The sequence below is a fragment of the Pristiophorus japonicus genome, unplaced genomic scaffold (assembly GCF_044704955.1).
Source record: "Pristiophorus japonicus isolate sPriJap1 unplaced genomic scaffold, sPriJap1.hap1 HAP1_SCAFFOLD_29, whole genome shotgun sequence".
Classification (NCBI taxonomy): domain Eukaryota; kingdom Metazoa; phylum Chordata; class Chondrichthyes; family Pristiophoridae; genus Pristiophorus; species Pristiophorus japonicus.
The window spans coordinates 6,917,114-6,938,459 of NW_027252668.1; the positions used below are offsets into that span (position 1 = coordinate 6,917,114).

The window sequence follows — 21,346 nt, forward strand, 5'->3', positions numbered from 1 at the left end:
CTGATCAGCAAACTCCCACCTCAATGACATAGAAACATAGAAAATAGGTGCAGGAGCAGGCCATTCAGCCCTTCTAGCCTGCACCGCCATTCAATGAGTTCATGGCTGAACATGAAACTTCAGTACCCCCTTCCTGCTTTCTCGCCATAACCCTTGATCCCCCGAGTAGTAAGGACTTCATCTAACTCCCTTTTGAATATATTTAGTGAATTGGCCTCAACTACTTTCTGTGGTAGAGAATTCCACAGGTTCACCACTCTCTGGGTGAAGAAGTTTCTCCTCATCTCGGTCCTAAATGGCTTACCCCTTATACTCAGTCTGTGACCCCTGGTTCTGGACTTCCCCAACATTGGGAACATTCTTTCTGCATCTAACCTGTCTAAACCCGTCAGAATTTTAAACGTTTCTATGAGGTCCCCTCTCATTCTTCTGAACTCCAGTGAATACAAGCCCAGTTGATCCAATCTTTCTTGATAGGTCAGTCCCACCATCCCGGGAATCAGTCTGGTGAACCTTCGCTGCACTCCCTCAATAGCAAGAATGTCCTTCCTCAAGTTAGGAGACCAAAACTGTACACAATACTCCAGGTGTGGCCTCACCAAGGCCCTGTACAACTGTAGCAACACCTCCCTGCCCCTGTATTCAAATCCCCTCGCTATGAAGGCCAACATGCCATTTGCTTTCTCAACCGCCTGCTGTACCTGCATGCTAACCTTCAATGACTGATGTACCATGACACCCAGGTCTCGTTGCACCTTCCCTTTTCCTAATCTGTCACCATTCAGATAATAGTCTGTCTCTCTGTTTTTACCACCAAAGTGGATAACCTCACATTTATCCACATTATACTTCATCTGCCATGCATTTGCCCACTCACCTAACCTATCCAAGTCACTCTGCAGCCTAATAGCATCCTCCTCGCAGCTCACACTGCCACCCAACTTAGTATCATCCGCAAATTTGGAGATACTGCATTTAATCCCCTCGTCTAAATCATTAATGTACAATGTAAACAGCTGGGGCCCCAGCACAGAACCTTGCGGCACTCCACTAGTCACTGCCTGCCATTCTGAAAAGTACCCGTTTACTCCTACTCTTTGCTTCCTGTCTGACAACCAGTTCTCAATCCACGTCAGCACACTACCCCCAATCCCATGTGCTTTAACTTTGCACATTAATCTCTTGTGTGGGACCTTGTCGAAAGCCTTCTGAAAGTCCAAATATACCACATCAACTGGTTCTCCTTTGTCCACTCTACTGGAAACATCCTCAAAAAATTCCAGAAGGTTTGTCAAGCATGATTTCCCTTTCACAAATCCATGCTGACTTGGACCTATCATGTCACCATTTTCCAGATGCACTGCTATGACATCCTTAATAATTGATTCCATCATTTTACCCACTACTGAGGTCAGGCTGACCGGTCTATAATTCCCTGTTTTCTCTCTCCCTCCTTTTTTAAAAAGTGGGGTTACATTGGCTACCCTCCACTCCACAGGAACTGATCCAGAGTCAATGGAATGTTGGAAAATGACTGTCAATGCATCCGCTATTTCCAAGGCCACCTCCTTAAGTACTCTAGGATGCAGTCCATCAGGCCCTGGGGATTTATCGGCCTTCAATCCCATCAATTTCCCCAACACAATTTCCCGACTAATAAAGATTTCCCTCAGTTCCCCCTCCTTACTAGACCCTCTGACCCCTTTTATATCCGGAAGGTTGTTTGTATCCTCCTTAGTGAATACCGAACCAAAGTACTTGTTCAATTGGTCTGCCATTTCTTTGTTCCCCGTTATGACTTCCCCTGATTCTGACTGCAGGGGACCTATGTTTGTCTTCACCAACCTTTTTCTCTTTACATACCTATAGAAACTTTTGCAATCCGCCTTAATGTTCCCTGCAAGCTTCTTCTCGTACTCCATTTTCCCTGCCCTAATCAAACCCTTTGTCCTCCTCTGCTGAGTTCTAAATTTCTCCCAGTCCCCAGGTTCGCTGCTATTTCTGGCCAATTTGTATGCCACTTCCTTGGCTTTAATACTATCCCTGATTTCCCTAGATAGCCACGGTTGAGCCACCTTCCCTTTTTTATTTTTACGCCAGACAGGATTGTACAATTGTTGTAATTCATCCATGCGGTCTCTAAATGTCTGCCATTGCCCATCCACAGTCAACCCCCTAAGTATCATTCGCCAATCTATCCTAGCCAATTCACGCCTCATACCTTCAAAGTTACCCTTCTTTAAGTTCTGGACCATGGTCTCTGAAATTACTGTTTCATTCTCCATCCTAATGCAGAATTCCACCATATTATGGTCACTCTTCCCCAAGGGGGAACAGTATAGTATGTTAAATTAAATCTTGGACAATTATGTTCCACAGAACAGAAAGCAGCCCTTTCACAGACAATGTGGGTGGCTCTGAAAAGAGCCTTTGGGTTATTAGATTAAATCCTGTCCGCTTTACTTGCCCTTGGGCGCACTGGCGGTTTTCTTGGGCAGCAGCACAGCCTGGATATTAGGCAGCACCCCGCCCTGAGCGATGGTCACCTTTCCCAGCAGTTTGTTGAGCTCCTCGTCGTTGCGGATGGCCAGCTGCAGGTGTCTCGGGATGATGCGGGTCTTCTTGTTGTCGCGGGCCGCGTTGCCGGCCAGCTCCAGGATTTCAGCGGTCAGATACTCGAGCACAGCAGCCATGTAGACCGGGGCTCCGGCACCCACACGATCAGCGTAGTTCCCCTTTCGCAGATGCCTGTGAACACGGCCCACAGGGAACTGCAGTCCGGCCCGCGAGGAGCGAGACTTGGCCTTGGCCCGAACTTTACCGCCGGTTTTTCCTCTCCCAGACATTTCCACAATCCACACGTTCAGAGAAAGAATGAGAAACTCCTCCCACATCTGCCTTTCTTGTACCTTCTGGAGGAATGCAGGGAGCAAATTTGTGATTGGTCGCTCGGTGGTGAATTTCATTGGTCTTTTCAGGTGACCAATCACAGTCTGTTTAGCCCACCAATGAAAGTAGGGCGGAAATTACTGTCCGCAATAGTCAGAATAACGATTTTTAATTCAAAAACCCCGCCAAGAAATTTTAAAATAGCGGATTATGTTAATATAAATTCACCATTAGTCAAAGATTTCCCAACACGTTTTAATTAATTTTGTCTTTTACATATTCCCCTTGCAAGTTCCAGGCTGTTACAATCAGGATTAAATTCGGGTACTATTTCAAACTGTCTAATGGGCGGGAATCAATCCCCACCGATTCTGTAACGGGACACATTCCAACTCAATCTTTGTAAAAGTTGTGTTTCACAGATTATCGATCGATCCCCTGCAAAGGCGGGAGTGAGCCCAGAACTGGGAGTCCTTCTGTGAAAAGAGAAGAGGGACAGAGTATTCAAACTGCACCGGTTCTGGTCTCTGGAAGAACTCCCATTCTGGGTTGTTACACTGCGGGGAGTGTCGGCTTAATAAACGGACTGACCCGCAACAGGAATGGAAAAATAAACTTGAAAAGGGCTTGCGAGAGAGAATGTGTGACTGAAATCTGAGTCTCAGCCCCTAAACAAGCTATTAATTTGGCAGGCGGTGTAAATGAACGGGTCTGAGAGCAAAGGGAAACAGCGACCAGGGACCGTATTTGTAGTTGGCGGAAAATTCCAGCGACGCTAAGGTGGAACCGGACAGTGAAACTGATATCTGAGAATTCAAAACTAAATCTACAACTGGAAGTGTAAAAGTTCTCAAATATACTTGTTCAGGAAATAATTACAGTAAACAGAGTGTAAAGGGAGATGCGTTTGTGCAGCTCTTTCAGAGAGGTTGTGGGTGGCTCTTAAAAGAGCCGTTGTGTTTGGGGTTTGATCTGTCAGGACAGCGGGCCGTCTCACTTGGAGCTGGTGTACTTGGTCACCGCCTTTGTCCCTTCCGACACGGCGTGCTTGGCCAGCTCCCCGGGCAGCAGCAGGCGCACGGCGGTCTGGATCTCCCGGGAACTGATGGTGCGGCGCTTGTTGTAATGGGCCAGGCGGGAAGCCTCACCCGCGATGCGCTCGAAAATATCCTTCACAAACGAGTTCATGATGCCCATGGCCTTGGAGGAGATGCCGGTGTCGGGGTGAACCTGCTTCATCACTTTGTAGATGTAGATGGCGTAACTCTCCTTCCTCGACCTTCTGCGCCTCTTGCCGCTCTTCGCTGGGGTTTTCTTGATTACTTTCTTGGCGCCTTTCTTGGCGGGACCTGTTTTCTTTTCGTCAACCATCGTCTCGTTCAGTCAGGCGCAGATTTGGGGAAACTCTGCTCGGAGCCCGCATTATATCGGCAGCCCCACACTCCGCCCACAGCCCTATGCTAATGAGGGATGGGCGAAGGCAATGGTTGTGATTGGCTTGTCATTATCTAGTGTTCTGTATCTCTCTGATTGGATGTTTAAAGAGACCAATCAGATTTGTTGCTCGCCACAATCTCAGATTCTTGGATGAGGCCATCACTTGCAACACCTCCTGATTAATACTCTTTTCTTGATGTGTTTCTGTTCTGTTAGCAGGCAAAAATCTTATGAGTAAGGTTCATAAATCTTTTAGTATATATTCAATAATCTGAACAGCAAACTCGCTGCTCTGTTTATCGATTTAGATTTTTACATGTTCAACAGACATTGACCGGTTTATAACCGACATTGACTGAGGGTGACTTCTGGTCAGGAAACTACCAGTTTATCAACCATATGGATTTAATATCAAGTAGAGAAATAGTGACCTGGATTTATATTGCGCCTTTCACGACCATCGGACTTCTAAACATGCTTCGCAGCCAATGAAGTGCTTTTTGAAGTGTAGACACTGTAGTAATGTAGGAACGGCGGCAGAAATTTCACGCACAGCAAGCTCCCATAAACAGCAATGTGATAATGACCAGATAATCTGTTGTGTTGTATTGATCGAGGGATAAGTATTGGCCAGGACACCAGGGATAACTGACCTGCTCTTCTTCAAAATAGTGGCCGTGGTATCTATTACAACCACCTGAGAGAGCGACGGGCCTCGGTTTAACGGCTCTTCCTACAGATGGCACCTCCGACAGTGCAGCACTCCCACATCACTGCACTGGCATGTCAGCCTAGATTTTTGTGCTCAAGTCCCTGGAGTGGGACTTGAACCCACAACCTTCTGACTCAGAAGCGAGGGTGCTACCAACTGAAGCACAGCTGATAAGATTGTGATCAACAGATCAGTTTCTTCAGACAGTAACCAGCCCTTTCACAGATAGAGTGCGTGGCTCTGAAAAGAATCAACGTGGTATTAGATTAAATCTTGTCCACTTTACTTGCTCTTGCTGGGGCCAGCATTGGATTTCTTTGTCTGGAGCACCACATGGATTTTTGGCTGTTCAGCCATGATCCTATTGAATTGTGGAGCAGGCTCGAGGGGCCTTATGGCCTTCTCCTATTTCATTCAGCTGTCAGTCTCTGGTATGTGAGTGTTGTTTTTTCTTCAGTTTCTGCTAGGCGAATTTGGGTTTCATTATACACCTATCAGCTTCGAGTATGTGAGTGTGATTGTCACAGTATCTCACTGCCTCCGGGCTGTGTGTGTGGGTTTTATTCTGTACCTGTCAGTTTCTGTTATGCAAATGCATGTTTTACTCTCTACCTGTAAGTTTCTGTTATGTGAGTGTGGGTTTTATTGTGTATTGTTCAGACTCTGAGGTGTGTGTGTGGATTTTATTTTATATGAATGTAACTAATCTTTTTTACAAAGAGAAAGACGAGTAAATGTTATTGAGTGGAATCTGAGTGTCCTTGTACAAGAATCACAGAAAGTTAACGTGCAGTTACAGCAAACAATTAGGAAGATAAATGGTATGTTAGCCCTTAATCCAAATGGGTTGGAGTAAGGTAGCGTTGGTAATATGATATAGAACTGAGATTGGGAGAAATTTGTTCACTCAGAGGGTTGTGAATCACTGGAGTTGTGATTTTAACCTGCATCTGTCAGTTTCTTGTTTGTGAATCATGGTATTTTCTGTTTTTTTGTCAGTAATTTGTGGAGATTTACTTCGAGCTGGTGTGCTTGGCCAGCTCCCCGGGCAGTGCCAGACTAATGCCTGTCTCGATGTGTGGACACAACCTGCACACTCCAAACTGTTAGAGGTTGCTGCCATCTCCTGGCTGAAAGTGAGTGCTGCAACAAGTGACAATCATTCAGCAGAACCCATTTTAAATTCCGGAGATTGCTCAGAACCATGTTTATGTTCAGCTTAAACTATTGCAAAGTATTTTATTGGTCCGGTTGAAAACTCCAAACAACCATTAAAAGCAGGTGGAGGCGCTCATCCGATTCTAGTGTGAACAGTGGGGTTAATCACTGAGTGTGGGATAGACATTACTGGGCAATCCATTTCAACCAAACGTGCCTTTGCAGAGCCGTGTACTGTGCTGGGGTTAATCATCGAGTGTGGGACAGACACTGCCTCTGTCACTCAGGTTCTGTGTGCTAACGTGGGATTCACTGGTCAGTGTAGGATAGATACTGTATCTGTCACTGTCTGGTACAGTGTGTCAGTGTGGGATTGACTGGGAGTATAGTAAAGACACTGTATCTGTCACTGTCTGGTACAGTGTGTCAGTGTGGGATTGACTGGGAGTATAGTAAAGACACTGTATCTGTCACTCTCTGGTACAGTGTGTCAGTGTGGGATTGACTGGGAGTATAGTAAAGACACTGTATCTGTCACTGTCTGGTACAGTGTGTCAGTGTGGGATTGTTGACTGGGAGTATGGTAAAGACACTATCTGTCACTCTCTGGTACAGTGTGTCAGTGTGGGATTGACTGGGAGTATAGTAAAGACACTATCTGTCACTGTCTGGTACAGTGTGTCAGTGTGGGATTGACAGGGAGTATAGTAAAGACACTATATGTCACTCTCTGGTACAGTGTGTCAGTGTGGGATTGACAGGCACGTGTAAAAACAGAAAGCGATGCTTTCCCGCTTGATGCGTGTGATGGTGGTAGAGTGGTGAGCACAGCTGCCTTCCAAGCTAGTTGATCTGGGTTCAATTCACGGCCGTAGGATCCAGTCAAATTTTAATCCACTTTCTGTGGAGGGAGGGAGGGAGTGAGTGAGTGAGTGAGTGAGTGAGTGAGTGAGTGAGTGAGGTGAGTGAGGTGAGTGAGTTAGTTCGATGATAGAGGCTCATCCACCTGAAACAGTAACTCTGTTCCTCTCTCCACTGATGCTGCCTGACCCGCTGAAATTTACAGCAATTTTTTTTATGATATACCAGTATTCATTTTCCTTTCTAACCGTCAATTATTGATACGGAATTGAGGGGACTACTTTGTATCTACCATTTTCAGCTTTGCGATTGTGGGTTTTAGTCTGTTTCTCTCAGTCTCTGGTACGTGAGCGAGAGTGTCGCTCTGTATCTATCTGTCTCCGGTATGTGCGTGTGGGCTTTAGTCATATCTAGCACTGTCTGTTATGGGAGTCTGGATTTTATTCTGTACTTATCAGCTGCTGATTTAATATTGTGGGTCTTATGCTATAACTGCCACTTTTGACCTAATTCCGAGATGGTTTTCCTTTGAATCTGTCAGTCCCTGGTATGGGAGTATGTATCTATCTCTGTGCTGTCAGTCTCCGGTATGGGAGTATGTATCTATCGGTGTGCCGGTCAGTGTCTGGCATGGAAGAGAAGTTATTACCCTGTGCATGTCAATTACTGGTAAGTGAGGTTGGTAGTTACTCTGTATCTGTCAGTATCAGTTATGAGATTGTGGGATTTACTCTACCTGTCAGTTTTTGGTAGGAGTGTGGGTTTTATTCTGCATGTATAGATTTCAAGTAAGGAAGTTAGTAATTTACACTGTCATTCACTGGTTTTATTCTACCAGGCAGTTTCTGGTATGCGAGAGTTGTTTTTATTTTGAATCTGTCAGTGTCTGATATGGGAGTATGTATCTATCTCTGGTATGGGAGTATGTATCCAACTCTGCGCCCGTCAGTGCCTGGTATGGAAGTATATGTCTAACTCTGTCCCTGTCAGTCTCTGGTATGGGAGTATGTATCTATCTGTGCCAGTTTGTCTGGTAAGGATGTTTCCAACTGTGTGCCTGTCAATCTCTGGTGTGGGACTACATATCTATCTCTGCGCAGTCAGTCTCTGGTATGAGAATATGTATCTATCTGTGTGCCTGTCCGTCTCTGGTATGGGAGTATGTATTTATCTGTGGTGTCACTTTCTGGCATGGGAGTATGTATCTATCTGTGTGCCTGTCAATATGTACTTAAAAACAAAGAAAATAGGTGAAGGAGTAGGCCATTTGGCACTAAGAGCCTGCACTGCCATTCAATAAGATCATGGCTGATCATTCCCTCAGTTCCCCTTTCCTGCTTTCTCTCCATACCCCTTGATCTCTTTAGCCGTAAGGGCCATATCTAACTCCCTCTTGAATATATTCAATGAACTGGCATCAACAACTCTCTGCGGCAGGTAATTCCACAAGTTAACAACTCTGAGTGAAGAAGTTTCTCCTCATCTCAGTCCTCAATGGCCTACCCCTTATCCTAAGACTGTGTCCCCTGGTTCTGGACTTCCCCAACATCGAGAACATTCTTCCCGCACCTAACCTGTCCAGTCCCGTCAGAATCTTATACGTTTCTATGAGATCCCCTCTCAGCCTTCTAAACTGCAGTGAATAAAGGACCAGTTAATGCAGTCCCTCCTTATAGGTCAGTCCAGCCATCCCTGGAATCAGTCTGGTGAACCTTCGCTGCACTCCCTCAATAGCAAGAATGTCCTTCCTCAGATTAGGAGACCAAAACTAAACACAATAGTCCAAGTGAGGCCTCACCAAGGCCCTGTACAACTGCAGTAAGACCTCCCTGCTCCTATACGCAAATCCCCTAGCATGAAGGCCAACATACCATTTGCCTTCTTCACCGACTTCTGTAACTGCATGCCAACTTTCAATGACTGATGAACCATGACACCCAGGTCTCGTTGCACCTCCCCTTTCCCCTGGTGTGCCGCCATTCAGATAATATTCTGCCTTCGTGCTTTTGCCCCCAAAATGGATAACCTCACATTTATCCACATTATACTGCATCTGCCATGCATTTGCCCACTCACCTAATCTGTCCAAGTCACAGCTCACACCACCACCCAGTTTAGTGTCATCTGCAAACTTGGAGATATTACACTCAATTCCTTCATCTAAATCGTTAATGTATATTGTAAAGAGCTGGGGTCCCAGCACTAAGCCCTACGGCAGGCCATTAGTCACTGCCTGCCATTCTGAAAAGGACCCGTTTATCCCGACTCTCTGCTTCCTATCTACCAACCAGTTCTCTATCCACATCAATACATTACCCTCAATACCATGTGCTTTGATTTTGCACACCAATCTCTTGTGCGGCACCTTGTCAAAAGCCTTTTGAAAGTCCAAATACACCACATCCACTGGTTTTCCCTTGTCCACTCTACTCGTTACATCCTCAAAAAAGTCTTGAAGATTCGTCAAGCATGATTTCCCTTTCATAAATCCATGCTGACTTGGCCCGATCCTGTCACTGTTTTCCAAATGCGCTGTTATTTCATCCTTAATGATTGATTCCAACATTTTCCCCACCACCGACGTCAGGATAACCAGTGTATAATTCCCTGTTTTCTCTTTCCCTCCTTTTTTAAAAAGTGGTGTTACATTAGCTACTCTCCAGTCTATAGAAACTGATACAGGTTCAATAGAATGTTGGAAAATGATCACCATGCATCCACTATTTCTAGGGCCACTTCCTTAAGGACTCTGGGATGCAGACGATCAGGCCCCGGAGATTCATTGGCCTTTAATTCCATCAATTTCCCTAACACAATTTCCCGCCCAATAAGGATATCCTTCAGTTCCTCCTTCTCACTAGCCCCACTATCCCCTAGTACATTCGGAAGGTTATTTGTGTCTTCCTTTGTGAAGACAGAACCGAAGTATTTGTTCAATTGATCTGCCATTTCTTTGTTCCTCATTATAAATTCACCTGAATCCGACTGCAAGTAACTTTCTGTCAGTTGCTGGTATGGGAGTATGTAGCAATCTGTGTGCCTGACAGTGTCGGGTATGGGAGTTTGTATCTAACTCTGTGCCAGTCAGTCTCAGGTATGGGAGTATGCGTCTATCACTGTATCTGTCAGTCTCTGGTATGGGAGTACGTATCTGTCTCTGTGCCTACAATCTCTGGTATGGGAGTACGTATCTGTCTCTGTGCCTACAGGATCTGGTACGGGAGTACGTATCTGTCTCTGTGCCTGTCAGTGTCAAATGTGGGAGTATGTATCTATCGGTGTGCTGTCAGTCTCTGGTTTGGGAGTATCGCCCCAGAAGAGGCGAGGGCCCAGAGGCAGCACGGGCCAGCCCACACTGCGATATGTGTGCGCACGATGTCCTTGCAGCAGAGGCGGTTTCCAGTCGCCTTGGTTAATCCTTGCCACTAGACCAAGACCTAGCTCTGTCAAGTCCGTGTGGTGGCTGGTGTGTAACGGCCACCACACGATAAAAAAATCCACGCGCAGGCATCTTCCACCCTTCAAGATTTAGTTCAGGACCTAGAATATTAGGTCCTTCATTCAAACACCTGTGAACTTTATGGTGTGGAAGCAAGTCATCCTCGACTTGAGGGACTGCCTATGATGATGATGGGAGTATGTATCTATCTCTGTGCTTGGCAGTCTCTGGTATGGGACTATAGAAACATAGAAAATAGGTGCAGGAGTAGGCCTTTCGGCCCGTCGAGCCTACACCACCATTCAATAAGATCATGGCTGATTCTTCACCTCAGTACCCCTTTCCTGCTTTCTCTCCATCCCCTTGATTCCTCTAGCCATAAGAGCCATATCTAACTCTCTCTTGAATATATCCAATGAACTGGCATCAACAACTCTCTGCGGCAGGGAATTCCACAGGTTAACAACTCTGAGTGAAGAAGTTTCTCCTCATCTCAGTCCTAAATGGCCTACACCTTATCCTAAGACTATGTCCTCTGGTTCTGGACTTCCCCAGTCTCTGGTCTGGGAGTATGTATCTATCTATGCCTGTCAGTGTCTGGTATGGGAGTATGTATCTATCTCTGTGCCTGTCAGTGTCTGGTATGGGAGTATGCATCTATCTCTGTGCCCGTCAGTTTCTGGTACGGGACATCCCCAACATCGGAAACATTCCTTCTGCATCTAACCTGTCCAGTCCAGTCCCGTCAGAATTTTATAGGTTTCCATGAGATCCTTTCTCATCCTTCGAAACCCCAGTGAATACGGGCCCAGTCGATCCACTCTCTCATAAGAACATAAGAATTAGGAACAGGAGTAGGCCATCTAGCCCCTGAAGCCTGCTCCGTCATTCAACAAGGTCATGGCTCCTCATATCAGTCCAGCCATCCTGGGAATCAGTCTGGTGAACCTTCGCTGCACTCCCTCAGTAGCAAGAACGTCCTTCTTCAGATTAGACCACCAAAACTGCACACAATATTCCAGGTGAGGCCTCACCAAGGCCCTGTACAACTGCAGTAAGACCTCCCTGTTCCTATACTCAAAACCCCTAGCTTCGAAGGCCAACATACCATTTGACTTCTTCACCACCTGCTGTACCTGCATGCCAACTTTCAATGGCTGATGTGCCATGAAACCCAGCTCTCATTGCACCTCTCCTTTTCCTAATCTGCCGTCATTCAGATAATATTTTGCCTTCGTGTTTTTGCCCCCAAAGTGGATTATGTCACATTTATCCACATTGTACTGCATCCGTCATGCATTTGCCCACTCACCTAACCTGTCCAAGTCACCCTGCAGCCTCTTAGCGTCCTCCTCACAGCTCACACCGCCACCCAGTTTAGTGTCATCTGCAAACTTGGAAATATTTACACTCAATTCCTTCATCTCAATCATTAATGTTAATAGCTGGGGTCCCAGCACTGAGCCCTCCGGCACCCCACTAGTCACTGCCCGTCATCTGAAAAGGACCCATTTATCCCAACTCTCTGCTTCCTGTCTGCCAACCAGTTCTCTATCCATGTCAGTACATTACCCCCAATACCATGTGCTTTATTCTTGCACACCAATCTCTTGTGTGGGACCTTGTCAAAAGCCTTTTGAAAGTGCAAATACACCACATCCACTGGTTCTCCCATGTCCACTCTACTTGTTACATCCTCAAAAAATTACAGACAATTTGTCAAGCATGAATTCCCTTTCATAAATCCGTGCTGACTTGGACCGATTCTGTCACTGCTTTCCAAATGTGCTGCTATTTCATCTTTATCTATGTATCTATCTGTGTGCTGTCAGTGTCCGGTATGGGTGTATGTATCGATCTCTATACCTGCCAATCTCTGGTATGGGAGTATGTATCTTTCACTGTGCCTGTCAGTGTCTGGTGTGGGAGTATTTATCTATCTCTATGCCGGTCAGTCTCTGGTACGGGAGTACGTATCTATCTCTGTGCCTGCTATGCTCTGGTATGGGAATATGTATTTATCTGTGTGCCTGTCATTTTCTGGTATGGGAGTATGTATCTATCTTCTGTGCCAGTCAGTGTCTGGAATGAGCATATATATCTATCTCTGTGCCTGCCATTCTCTGGTATGGGAGTATGTATCTATCTCTGCGCCTACAATCTCTGGTATGGGATTATGTATCTATCTGTGTGCAAGTCAGTCTCTGGTCTGGGAGTATGCATCTATCTCTGCGCCTGTCAGTATGTATCTCTCTCTGTCTGTCCCTGCCAGTGTCTGGTATGGGATTAAGTATCTATCTGTGTGCTCATCAGTCTCCGGTATGGGAGTATGTATCTATCTGTCAGTGTCTGGTATGGGGGTATGTATCTATCTCTGTGCATGTCAGTCTCTGGTATGGGGGAATGTGTCTATCTGTGTCTTTCATTCTCTGGTCTGGGCGTATGTATCTTTCTGTTTGCCAGTCAGTGTCGCGTATGGCAATATGTATCTATCTCTATGCCTGTCAATCTCTGGTATGGGAGTACGTATCTATCTGTGTCTTCCATTCACTAGTATGGGAGTATGCATCTATCACTGTGCCTGTCAGTTTCTGGTACGCGAGTATGTATCTATCTGTGTGCAAGACAGTCTCTGGTATGGGAGGATCGCCCCAGAAGAGGCGAGGGCCCAGGGGCAGCATGGGCCAGCCCACACTGCAATATGTGTGCGCAATATGTCTTTGCAGCAGAGCTGGTCTCCAGTCATCTTGCCACTGGACCAAGACCTAGCTCTGTCATGTCCGTGTGCTGGCTGGTGAGCAACGGTCACCAAACATTTTAAAAATCCACGCACAGCAATCTTTCACCTTTTAAGATTTAGTTCGGGACCTAGAATATTATGTCCTTCATTGAAACACCTTTGAACTTTTTGGTGTGGAAGCAAGTCATCCTCGACTCGAGGGACTACCTATGACGATGATGGTAGTATGTATCTATCTCCATGCCTGTCAGTCTCTAGTATGGGAGTATGTATCTATCTGTGTGCCTGTCAGTCTCTAGTATGGTAGTATGTATCTATCTCCATGCCTGTCATTCTCTGGTATGGGAGTATGTGCCTATCATTGCGCCTCTCACTCTCTGGTATGGGAGTAAGTATCTATTTCAAAAGGCTTTTGACAAGGTCATGCACAAGAGTTTGGTGTACAAAATCAAAGCGCATGGTATAGGGGGTAATGTACTGACGTGGATAGAGAACTGGTTGGCAGACAGGAAGCAGAGTGTCGGGATAAACGGGTCCTTTTCAGAATGGCAGGCAGTTGCTAGTGGGGTGCCGCAGGGCTCAGTGCTGGGACCCCAGCTCTTTACAATATACATTAACGATTTGGATGAAGGAATTGAGTGTAATATCTCCAAGTTTGCGGATGACACTAAACTGGGTGGCGGTGTGAGCTGTGAGGAGGACGCTAAGAGGCTGAAGGGTGACTTGGACAGATTAGGTGAGTGGGCACATACATGGCAGATGCAGTATAATGTGGATAAATGTGAGGTTATCCATTTTGGGGGCAAAAACACGAAGGCAGAATATTATCTGAACGGCGGCAGACTATAAAAATGGGAGGTGCAACGAGACCTGGATGTCATGGTTCATCGGTCACTGAAAGTGGGCACGCAGGTACAGCATGCGATAAAGAAGGCAAATGGTATGTTGGCCTTCAAAGCTAGGGAATTTGAATATAGGAGCAGGGAGGTCTTACTGCAGTTGTACAGGGCCTTAGTGAGGCCTCACCTGGAATATTGTGTTCACTTTTGGTCTTTTAATCTGAGGAAGGACGTTCTTGCTGCTGAGGTAACACTGCAGGTGACCAAGTATAAAAGGGAGCGCACCTCACTGTATCCTTACTCAGGAGCTACAATAAATGAACAAAGGTCACAACAGTTCAAGTACAATACCTTCCCTTGTGTTACCTTACTAGAGTGCTTACACACATAACATCTCGCGAGGAGATTATGAATTTCCATGAGCAAAATGGCTAACCTTAGCAACTTTCAACAATTCGCTGAGGGGGAAGATTGGGATGCCTTTGTGGAAAGGCTCGAACAAGTTTTAATTGCAAATGACCTGGCAGGAGACGACCCGATCTCGCTGGCTGATAAGCGCAGAGCTATCCTGCTCAGCAGTTGTGGGCCCACATTCCATGGCCTCATCAGGGACCTGCTAGCCCCAGTGAAGACGACAATCAAAATGTATGCAGAGCTTGTAACAATAATATAGGAACAGCTCAAACCTAAATAGAGCATCCTCACAGCCATACATTTGTTGTACACCCACTGGTGGCCCGAAGGCCAAGAAATTGCAAAATATGCTGCAGACCTGAGACGAATGGCTGCACCATGTGATTTGGGCGACCATCTCACCAAAGCACTGAGGGACATCTTTGTTAATGGAATCAGCCATGAGTGCCTCCTCTCTGTGGACACTACGGTCACACTGCAGAAGGCAATTAAAGTGAGCCAGGCGTTTCTGGTATGTGAGAGTGGGGTTTATTCTGTACCTGTCAGTTTCTCATATCTGAGTGTGTGTTTTAATCTGTTCCTGTCAGTTTCTGGTATATGAGTATTGTTTTAATCTGTACTGGTCAGTTTCTGGTATGTGATTGTGGATTTTATCCTGAACATGTCAGTTTCTGATATGTGAGTGTTGGTTTAATCTGTACCTGTCAGTTTCTGGCTTATGAGTGGTAGTTTAACTTGTAACTATCAGCTTTTATGTATGATACATGAATATGGGCTTTATACTGTATGGGTCTCTCATATGCGAGTCTGTGTATATTTCTGTAACTGTCAGATTTAGGTATGTGTGTGGGGGTTTAATCTGTGCCTCTCAGTTTCTGGTGTGTTAGTCTGGGTTTAATCAGCACCTATTAGCTCCTGCAATTTGGGTGTATGTTTTAGACTGTACCTGTCAGTTCCCGCTATATGAGCGGGGATTTACTCTGTATCTGCCCGTCTCTGGTATGTGAACGTGAATATCTGTTTTATGTTCTACCTGAATTTGTCTGATATGTGAGTAAAGGTTTTACCTTTCTGATAGGTGTGTGTGGGTTTCACTCTGCATCTGCCAGTTTATGAGATGACAATATGTCTTTAGCTCAGAAACTGTCAGATTCTGCAATGCAAGTATCAGTTTTACTTTTTACCTCTGTAAATCTCAGAGTCACATGTCAGAAAACACTCTACCTGTCACTCTCTGGTGTGGAGTTTACTCTGTGCGTGTCACTTTCATCTATGTGGGTGTGGGTTGTAGATTGTATCTGTCAGTCTATGGTACGGGAGTGTGGGTTTTATTCTGCACCTGTCATTTTCTGGTATATTCGAGATGGCTTAATACTGAATCTCTCCTTTCCTGATACGTGATTATTGCTTTTGCTCTGTACCCGTCAGCTTCTGATATGAGAGTATGGTTTTTACTTTCTAACTTATATATTAAGGTATGTGATTGTGTGTTTTATTCTCTACCTGCCAGTTTCTGGCAAGTGAGTGCGGGTGTTTAATCTACATGTCAGTTTGATCTGTTTCAATGGTGAAACAGCGTCTGATTCTACTGCTCCTTGTAAGATTCACAATGTAACTCTTGTACTGTGGATTACTGTGGGACTGACTGCTTCTGCTGCCTGTGATAATAGGATTGAGGCCAGTTCTGTGTCTCTGCGCTCTGTGAGTGATAATGTACTTACTGTGTGTGGGAAGGAGCTGCCTACACTGGTTGACAGTCCGTGTATGCCAGCAGTGTGGATTGACACTGTGTCAGTATCTATCTGTTCCTGTGTTTGTGAGTAAGTGAGTGAAAATGGATCTGTCTCTCAGTGCGATATGTTTGGACTTTGAAACAACATCTTATTGTACTGCTCCAAGTGATTGTGGGATTAATAATGTAACTCTGGAAATTCGGATCACTGTGGGACTGACAGCTTCTGCTGCCTGTGATAATAGGATTGAGACCAGTTTTGTGTCTCTGCGCTCTGTAAGTGATAATATACTTACTGTGAGTGAGAAGGTGCTGCCTGCACTGTTCCTTGTGTTCCGGGTGGAGGAAAGATCACATTTATTCAGGCTCAGTGAAGTACTTCTCTCTGAGAATAATAATACGAGAACAATATTAGTTATGATATGGACAGGTGAGTGGGAGAATATAAAAAGTAAAGTTATAATTAACATGTTTGTTTATAATAAAGTAAAGTATCTGGAGAGGGGAAACCACGATACAAACAGCACTGGTCCATGAATAGGACCACCCGATTGGAACAGTTCAGGTTTATATCTCCCACTCCCATGGGACTACTTGTAAAATTCTGAATCTCTTCCTGAAATATAACTATAGTACCTGGGCTGTACAACAATTGTTTTCAGACTTTTGAAACCGAGTTGAGGGCCTGTGTAGTTAACAGAATGTCACAGAGCCCGGATCCTGATGTATCTGAGGGAGCGACAGGCTCTCGATCACCAGCAACACGGTTCTGGACAACTCAATGCACCAAAACAAAATAACCGATGCTTGAAATGTCTTCTCCCACATTCCTCACCTGGTGTCTGCAATAGATAAACTTTGTGAAACTCATCACGTCCTCACCTTCAGGGTGTGTTTCCACTGTTCACTGTCCAAGAACAACAGACACGGTGAGATTGGGACTGAATCAGGAACATTCACTACTGATTTTGGGAAAGAAAGCAGCAATGATTTGAAAGAGCGAGGTGATTTACTTTCACTGTTACCCCACACTGTATACACAAATATTTTAGTAAAACAATAAATCAAGTGCCCCCTTATTAAAGGGGCATTAAAACAGACAAATTAAACTTTGGCATTAAATGGATCAAATTAAAATTTGGTTCCTGGGGGTGATGATGCACTCCAGTCCCTCCGGCGCCCACCTCTCACAGAAGGCCGCGAGCGTACCGGTGAACACTGCGTGCTCCATCTCCAGGGACACCCTGGCTCGAACATAACCGCAGAAGAGAGGCAGGCAGTCGGGCTGAACACTCCCTCGACCGCCCGTGACCTGGACCGGTTAATGGCCACCTTGGCCATGCCCAGGAGCAGTCCGATGAGGAAACCTTCCGATCTGCCCGCTCCCCTCTGCACAGGGGGCCCAAAGATCAGGAGCGGAGGACTGAAGTGCAAACGATTAACGAGTGTCATCCTTATGCAGGAGCCACCAAGCAAACTCTACCAAGTAACGTTCATTGGTTCATGTGCAACGGCCTGCGGAGAACCATGAGATGCTACTGTAAGAACTGCTTACAACCAGAGTCATCAGAGGACCATTTTATCCTCAAGTAGAAAGTAAGAGACTGTCCACACACAGCCCGAGAATGGCTTCTCCCTTCCCCCACTCACTCCATGTTCCGGAACTAGTTCCTGCTCCACTCTGCCTCTGACAAACAAACAGCCCCCGACGGAACTAAACCAGGAACGTTCAGTCCTGGTTAGGAGAGAGAAAGCAGCAATGATTGTAAACAGCAGATTCTGCCCATTCTGTCTCCCTTCCCCCTGGACACACACTGTCCACACACAGCCCGAGAATGGCCTCTCCCTCCCCCCACTCACACCACGCACTGACACTGGTTCTTGCTCCACTCCGCCCCTTACACACAGCCGCCGACTCTCCCCGGACTCAGTGCCGGTCTCTGAGCCCATCTGCGGACACGCTCCCAAAGCGCTGCGCTGCTGTAAGGAGGCTGCTGCTCGCTGCCTTACCCCGGGGCCGCGGGCTCTCCATTCCCCGCTGTTTGAAACCATCTTCTTCCGCTCACTGAGTGAATGGCGATCACAGGCAGGACTGGGGGAGGGGAGGGGAGGGCGCATGCGCTCTTCTGCTCACTGGGATCGACGCGGAGGGCGGGGCTGATCCGCGCATGCGCAGCTCTCTGCAATAATTCAGCCTGTAAAAATCGAAGTGCACTTTTCCCAATTTACTTTCATCATAATCTGACAAAGGAACTGGGCCTGGGGGGAAAGGACAGATAATGATTAAAGCTGGGAGCCTTGTCCCTTGGAGATGCTCAATTTGGGATCATTCCGTGCAGGGTATTTCTCTCTCCATGAGCCCGTCTTCACAAAGCAATCCTGCAGAAACATCGGAGGGACGAGGGAGTGGGAGTGTTTGCTGGGACCGTGCAGGAGTTAATATCTGACAGAATGAGTCCGAGATTAGTTTAAACACTCTCACTGTGAGTAATACCGAAGTGCACAATCAAGAAGTTATAGGTAGGGAGGAACTTATTACAATCACTGTCACTAATGAAGTAGTACTCGGTAAAATAATGGGACTAAAGACGGACAGGTCCCTTGGACCTGATGGCTTACATCCTTTGGTCTTAAGAAATGTGGCTGTAGAGATAGTGGATGCATTGTTTGTAATCTACCAAAATTCCCTGGATTCTGGGGAGGTCCTAGCAGATTGGAAAATTGCAAATGTTTAAAACAGGAGGCAAACAAAAAGCAGGAAATTATAGAACAGTTAGCCGAACATCTGTTGTTGTGAAAATGCTGCAGTCCATTATTAAGGAAGCAGTAGCAGGACATTTGGAGAAGCATGATTCAATCAAACAGAGTCAGCATGGTTTTATGAAAGGGAAATCATGTTTGCTAAATTTGCTGGAGGTCATTGAGGATGTAACAAGCACAGTAGATAAGGGGCAGCCTGTGGACGTGGTGTATTTGGATTTCCAGAAGGCATTCGATAAGGTGTCACATAAGAGGTTACTGCACAAGATAAAAGCTCATGGGATTGGGAGCAATATATCAGCATGGATAGAGAATTGGCTAACTAACAGCAAACAGAGAGTCAGGATAAATGGGTCATTTTCTGGTTGGCAAACAGTGATGAGTTGGGTGCCACAGGGATCGGTGCTGGGTCGTCAACTATTTACAATCAATATTAATGACTTAGATGAAGGGGCCGAGTTTAATTTAGCCAAGTTTGCTGATACAAAGATGGGTGGGAAAGCAAATTGTGATGAGGACACAGTAGATATACAAAGGGATCTCGACAGGCTAAGTGAGTGTGCAAACATTTGGCAGATAAGAACATAAGAAATAGGAGCAGGAGTAGGCCATATGGCCCCTCGAGCCTGCTCCACCATTTAATACAATCATGGCTGATCCGCTCATAGACTCAGGTCCACTTCCAGATGGAGTATAATGTGGGAAAATGAGAGGTTATCCATTTTGGCAGAAATAATAGAAAATAAAATTATAATTTAAATGGAGAAAAATTGCAATGTGCAGTAGTACAGAGAGCCCTGGGGGTCCTTGTACATGAAACACAAAATGTTAGTGTGCAGGTACAGCAAGTAATCAGTAACACAAATGGAATGTTGGCTTTTATTGCAAGGGGGATATAGTATTAAAGCAGAGAAGTCCTGCTTCAACTGTACAGAGTATTGTTAAGGCCATACCTGGAGTACTGTGTACAGTTTTGGTCTTCGTATTTAAGGAAGGAGATACTTACATTGGAGGTTGTTCAGAGAAGGTTCACTCAGTTGATTCCGGAGATGAGGGGGTTGATTTATGAGGAAAGGTTTGAGTAGGTTGGGTCTGTCCACATTGGAGATCAGAAGAATGAGAGGTGATCTTATTGAAACTTATAAGATAATGAGGGGGCTTGACAAGGTGGATGCAGAGAGGATATTTTCACATAGGGGCAACTAAAACGAGGTTACATAGTTTTAGAATAAGGGACCGCCCATTTAAAATTGGGATGAGGAGGAATTTCTTCTCTCAGAGGGTTGTAAATCTATGGAATTATCTGCCCCAGACAACTGTGAAGGCTGTGTCATTGAATATATTTAAGGCGGAGATAGACAGATTTTTGAGCGATAAGGGAGTAAATGGTTATGGGGAGGGGGCAGGGAAGTGGAGCTGAGTCCATGATCAGATCAGTCATAATCTTATTGAATGGCAGAGCAGGCTCGAGGAGCCAAATGGCCTACTCCTGTTCCGATTTGTTCTGTTCTTATGGCGCTGAGCTGCAAGATTGCAGAGAGTGCAACAGGCAAGCAAGTGGACATTGTTTCTCTCACTCTCTGACACTGGCCCGCAGTGTGGGATTAATAATGTGTGTGTCTCTGGTACAATATCAGTGAGAGAGGAGACTGCATCTTCTGTCTCTCCAATGGGATCTTTCAGAATAAAACGGGACTTCACCGGTCAGTCTGGAACTGATACTGTGCATCTCTTTCTGTGTCTCATCGCCCTACCTCGCACTCTCCTGTCTCTCGCTCAGCCCTCTCCCCTCTCTCTGCCTCTGTTTCTATCCGCTCTCTCTTACTGTTTGTGAAGGCGGGATACTGTTATTTAGCGTGATGTTGAAACACTGTTGGAAGTGCAAGACTGATAATGTCTCTGTTTCTCTCTGGTGCAATACGTGAAGGTGTGACACTGTTACTGAGCGTATTATGGAGACACTGATACAAAGTGTAAAACTGATACTGTGTCTGTGTCTTTTCCGCTGGTGCTGTGCATGAATGTGCGATAAATGGAGACACAGTTCGGGAGTTTAAGACTGATACTGTGTCTGTCTCTCGATCGCTCTCTCTGATAGCCATTTCTGGGTGTGGAGTATGGGATGGATAAATTCCAGAGAGGGGACGAGCTGCCTGCAATCTGTATCTCACCTTTAACCCAGCTCTTAATGCGGGCACAGGTGGGATACTATTTGGGATATTTTGAATTAACCAAAGCTGGAATTCTGGTTCCCTCCAGAAAATTAAAAGGTTAAAGGTCTGCATGGATCAATGTGTTCAGGATGTATATACTTCTACCTTTTGAATTGTTGCCCGAATAGGAGACGGTGGGCCCATCAACCGCT

At 45.7% G+C, this 21,346-nt stretch overlaps 2 protein-coding genes and 1 long non-coding RNA gene across 3 annotated transcripts in view; all 3 read right to left on the minus strand.

Moving 5' to 3' along the window:
* Nucleotides 1-21,346, minus strand: part of LOC139248262 (zinc finger protein 551-like) — a 362,606-nt gene that overhangs the window by 158,591 nt on the left and 182,669 nt on the right. The window lies entirely within an intron of this gene.
* LOC139248226 (histone H2A-like) lies at nucleotides 2,460-2,846 on the minus strand. The gene has a single exon (XM_070871972.1). It carries the CDS (start codon nucleotides 2,844-2,846, stop codon nucleotides 2,460-2,462), a length of 387 nt encoding a protein of 128 aa, XP_070728073.1.
* Nucleotides 4,364-18,297, minus strand: LOC139248227 (uncharacterized). The gene is made up of 3 exons (XR_011591010.1): nucleotides 18,232-18,297; nucleotides 16,518-16,606; nucleotides 4,364-4,535 (listed from the first exon to the last, which is right to left on the minus strand). It is a non-coding gene; the product is annotated as an uncharacterized lncRNA (long non-coding RNA).

Bases quoted from the DNA above. Each gene is read 5' to 3' on its own strand.
- LOC139248226 (XM_070871972.1), bottom strand. From the start codon at position 2,846: ATGTCTGGGAGAGGAAAAACCGGCGGTAAAGTTCGGGCCAAGGCCAAG.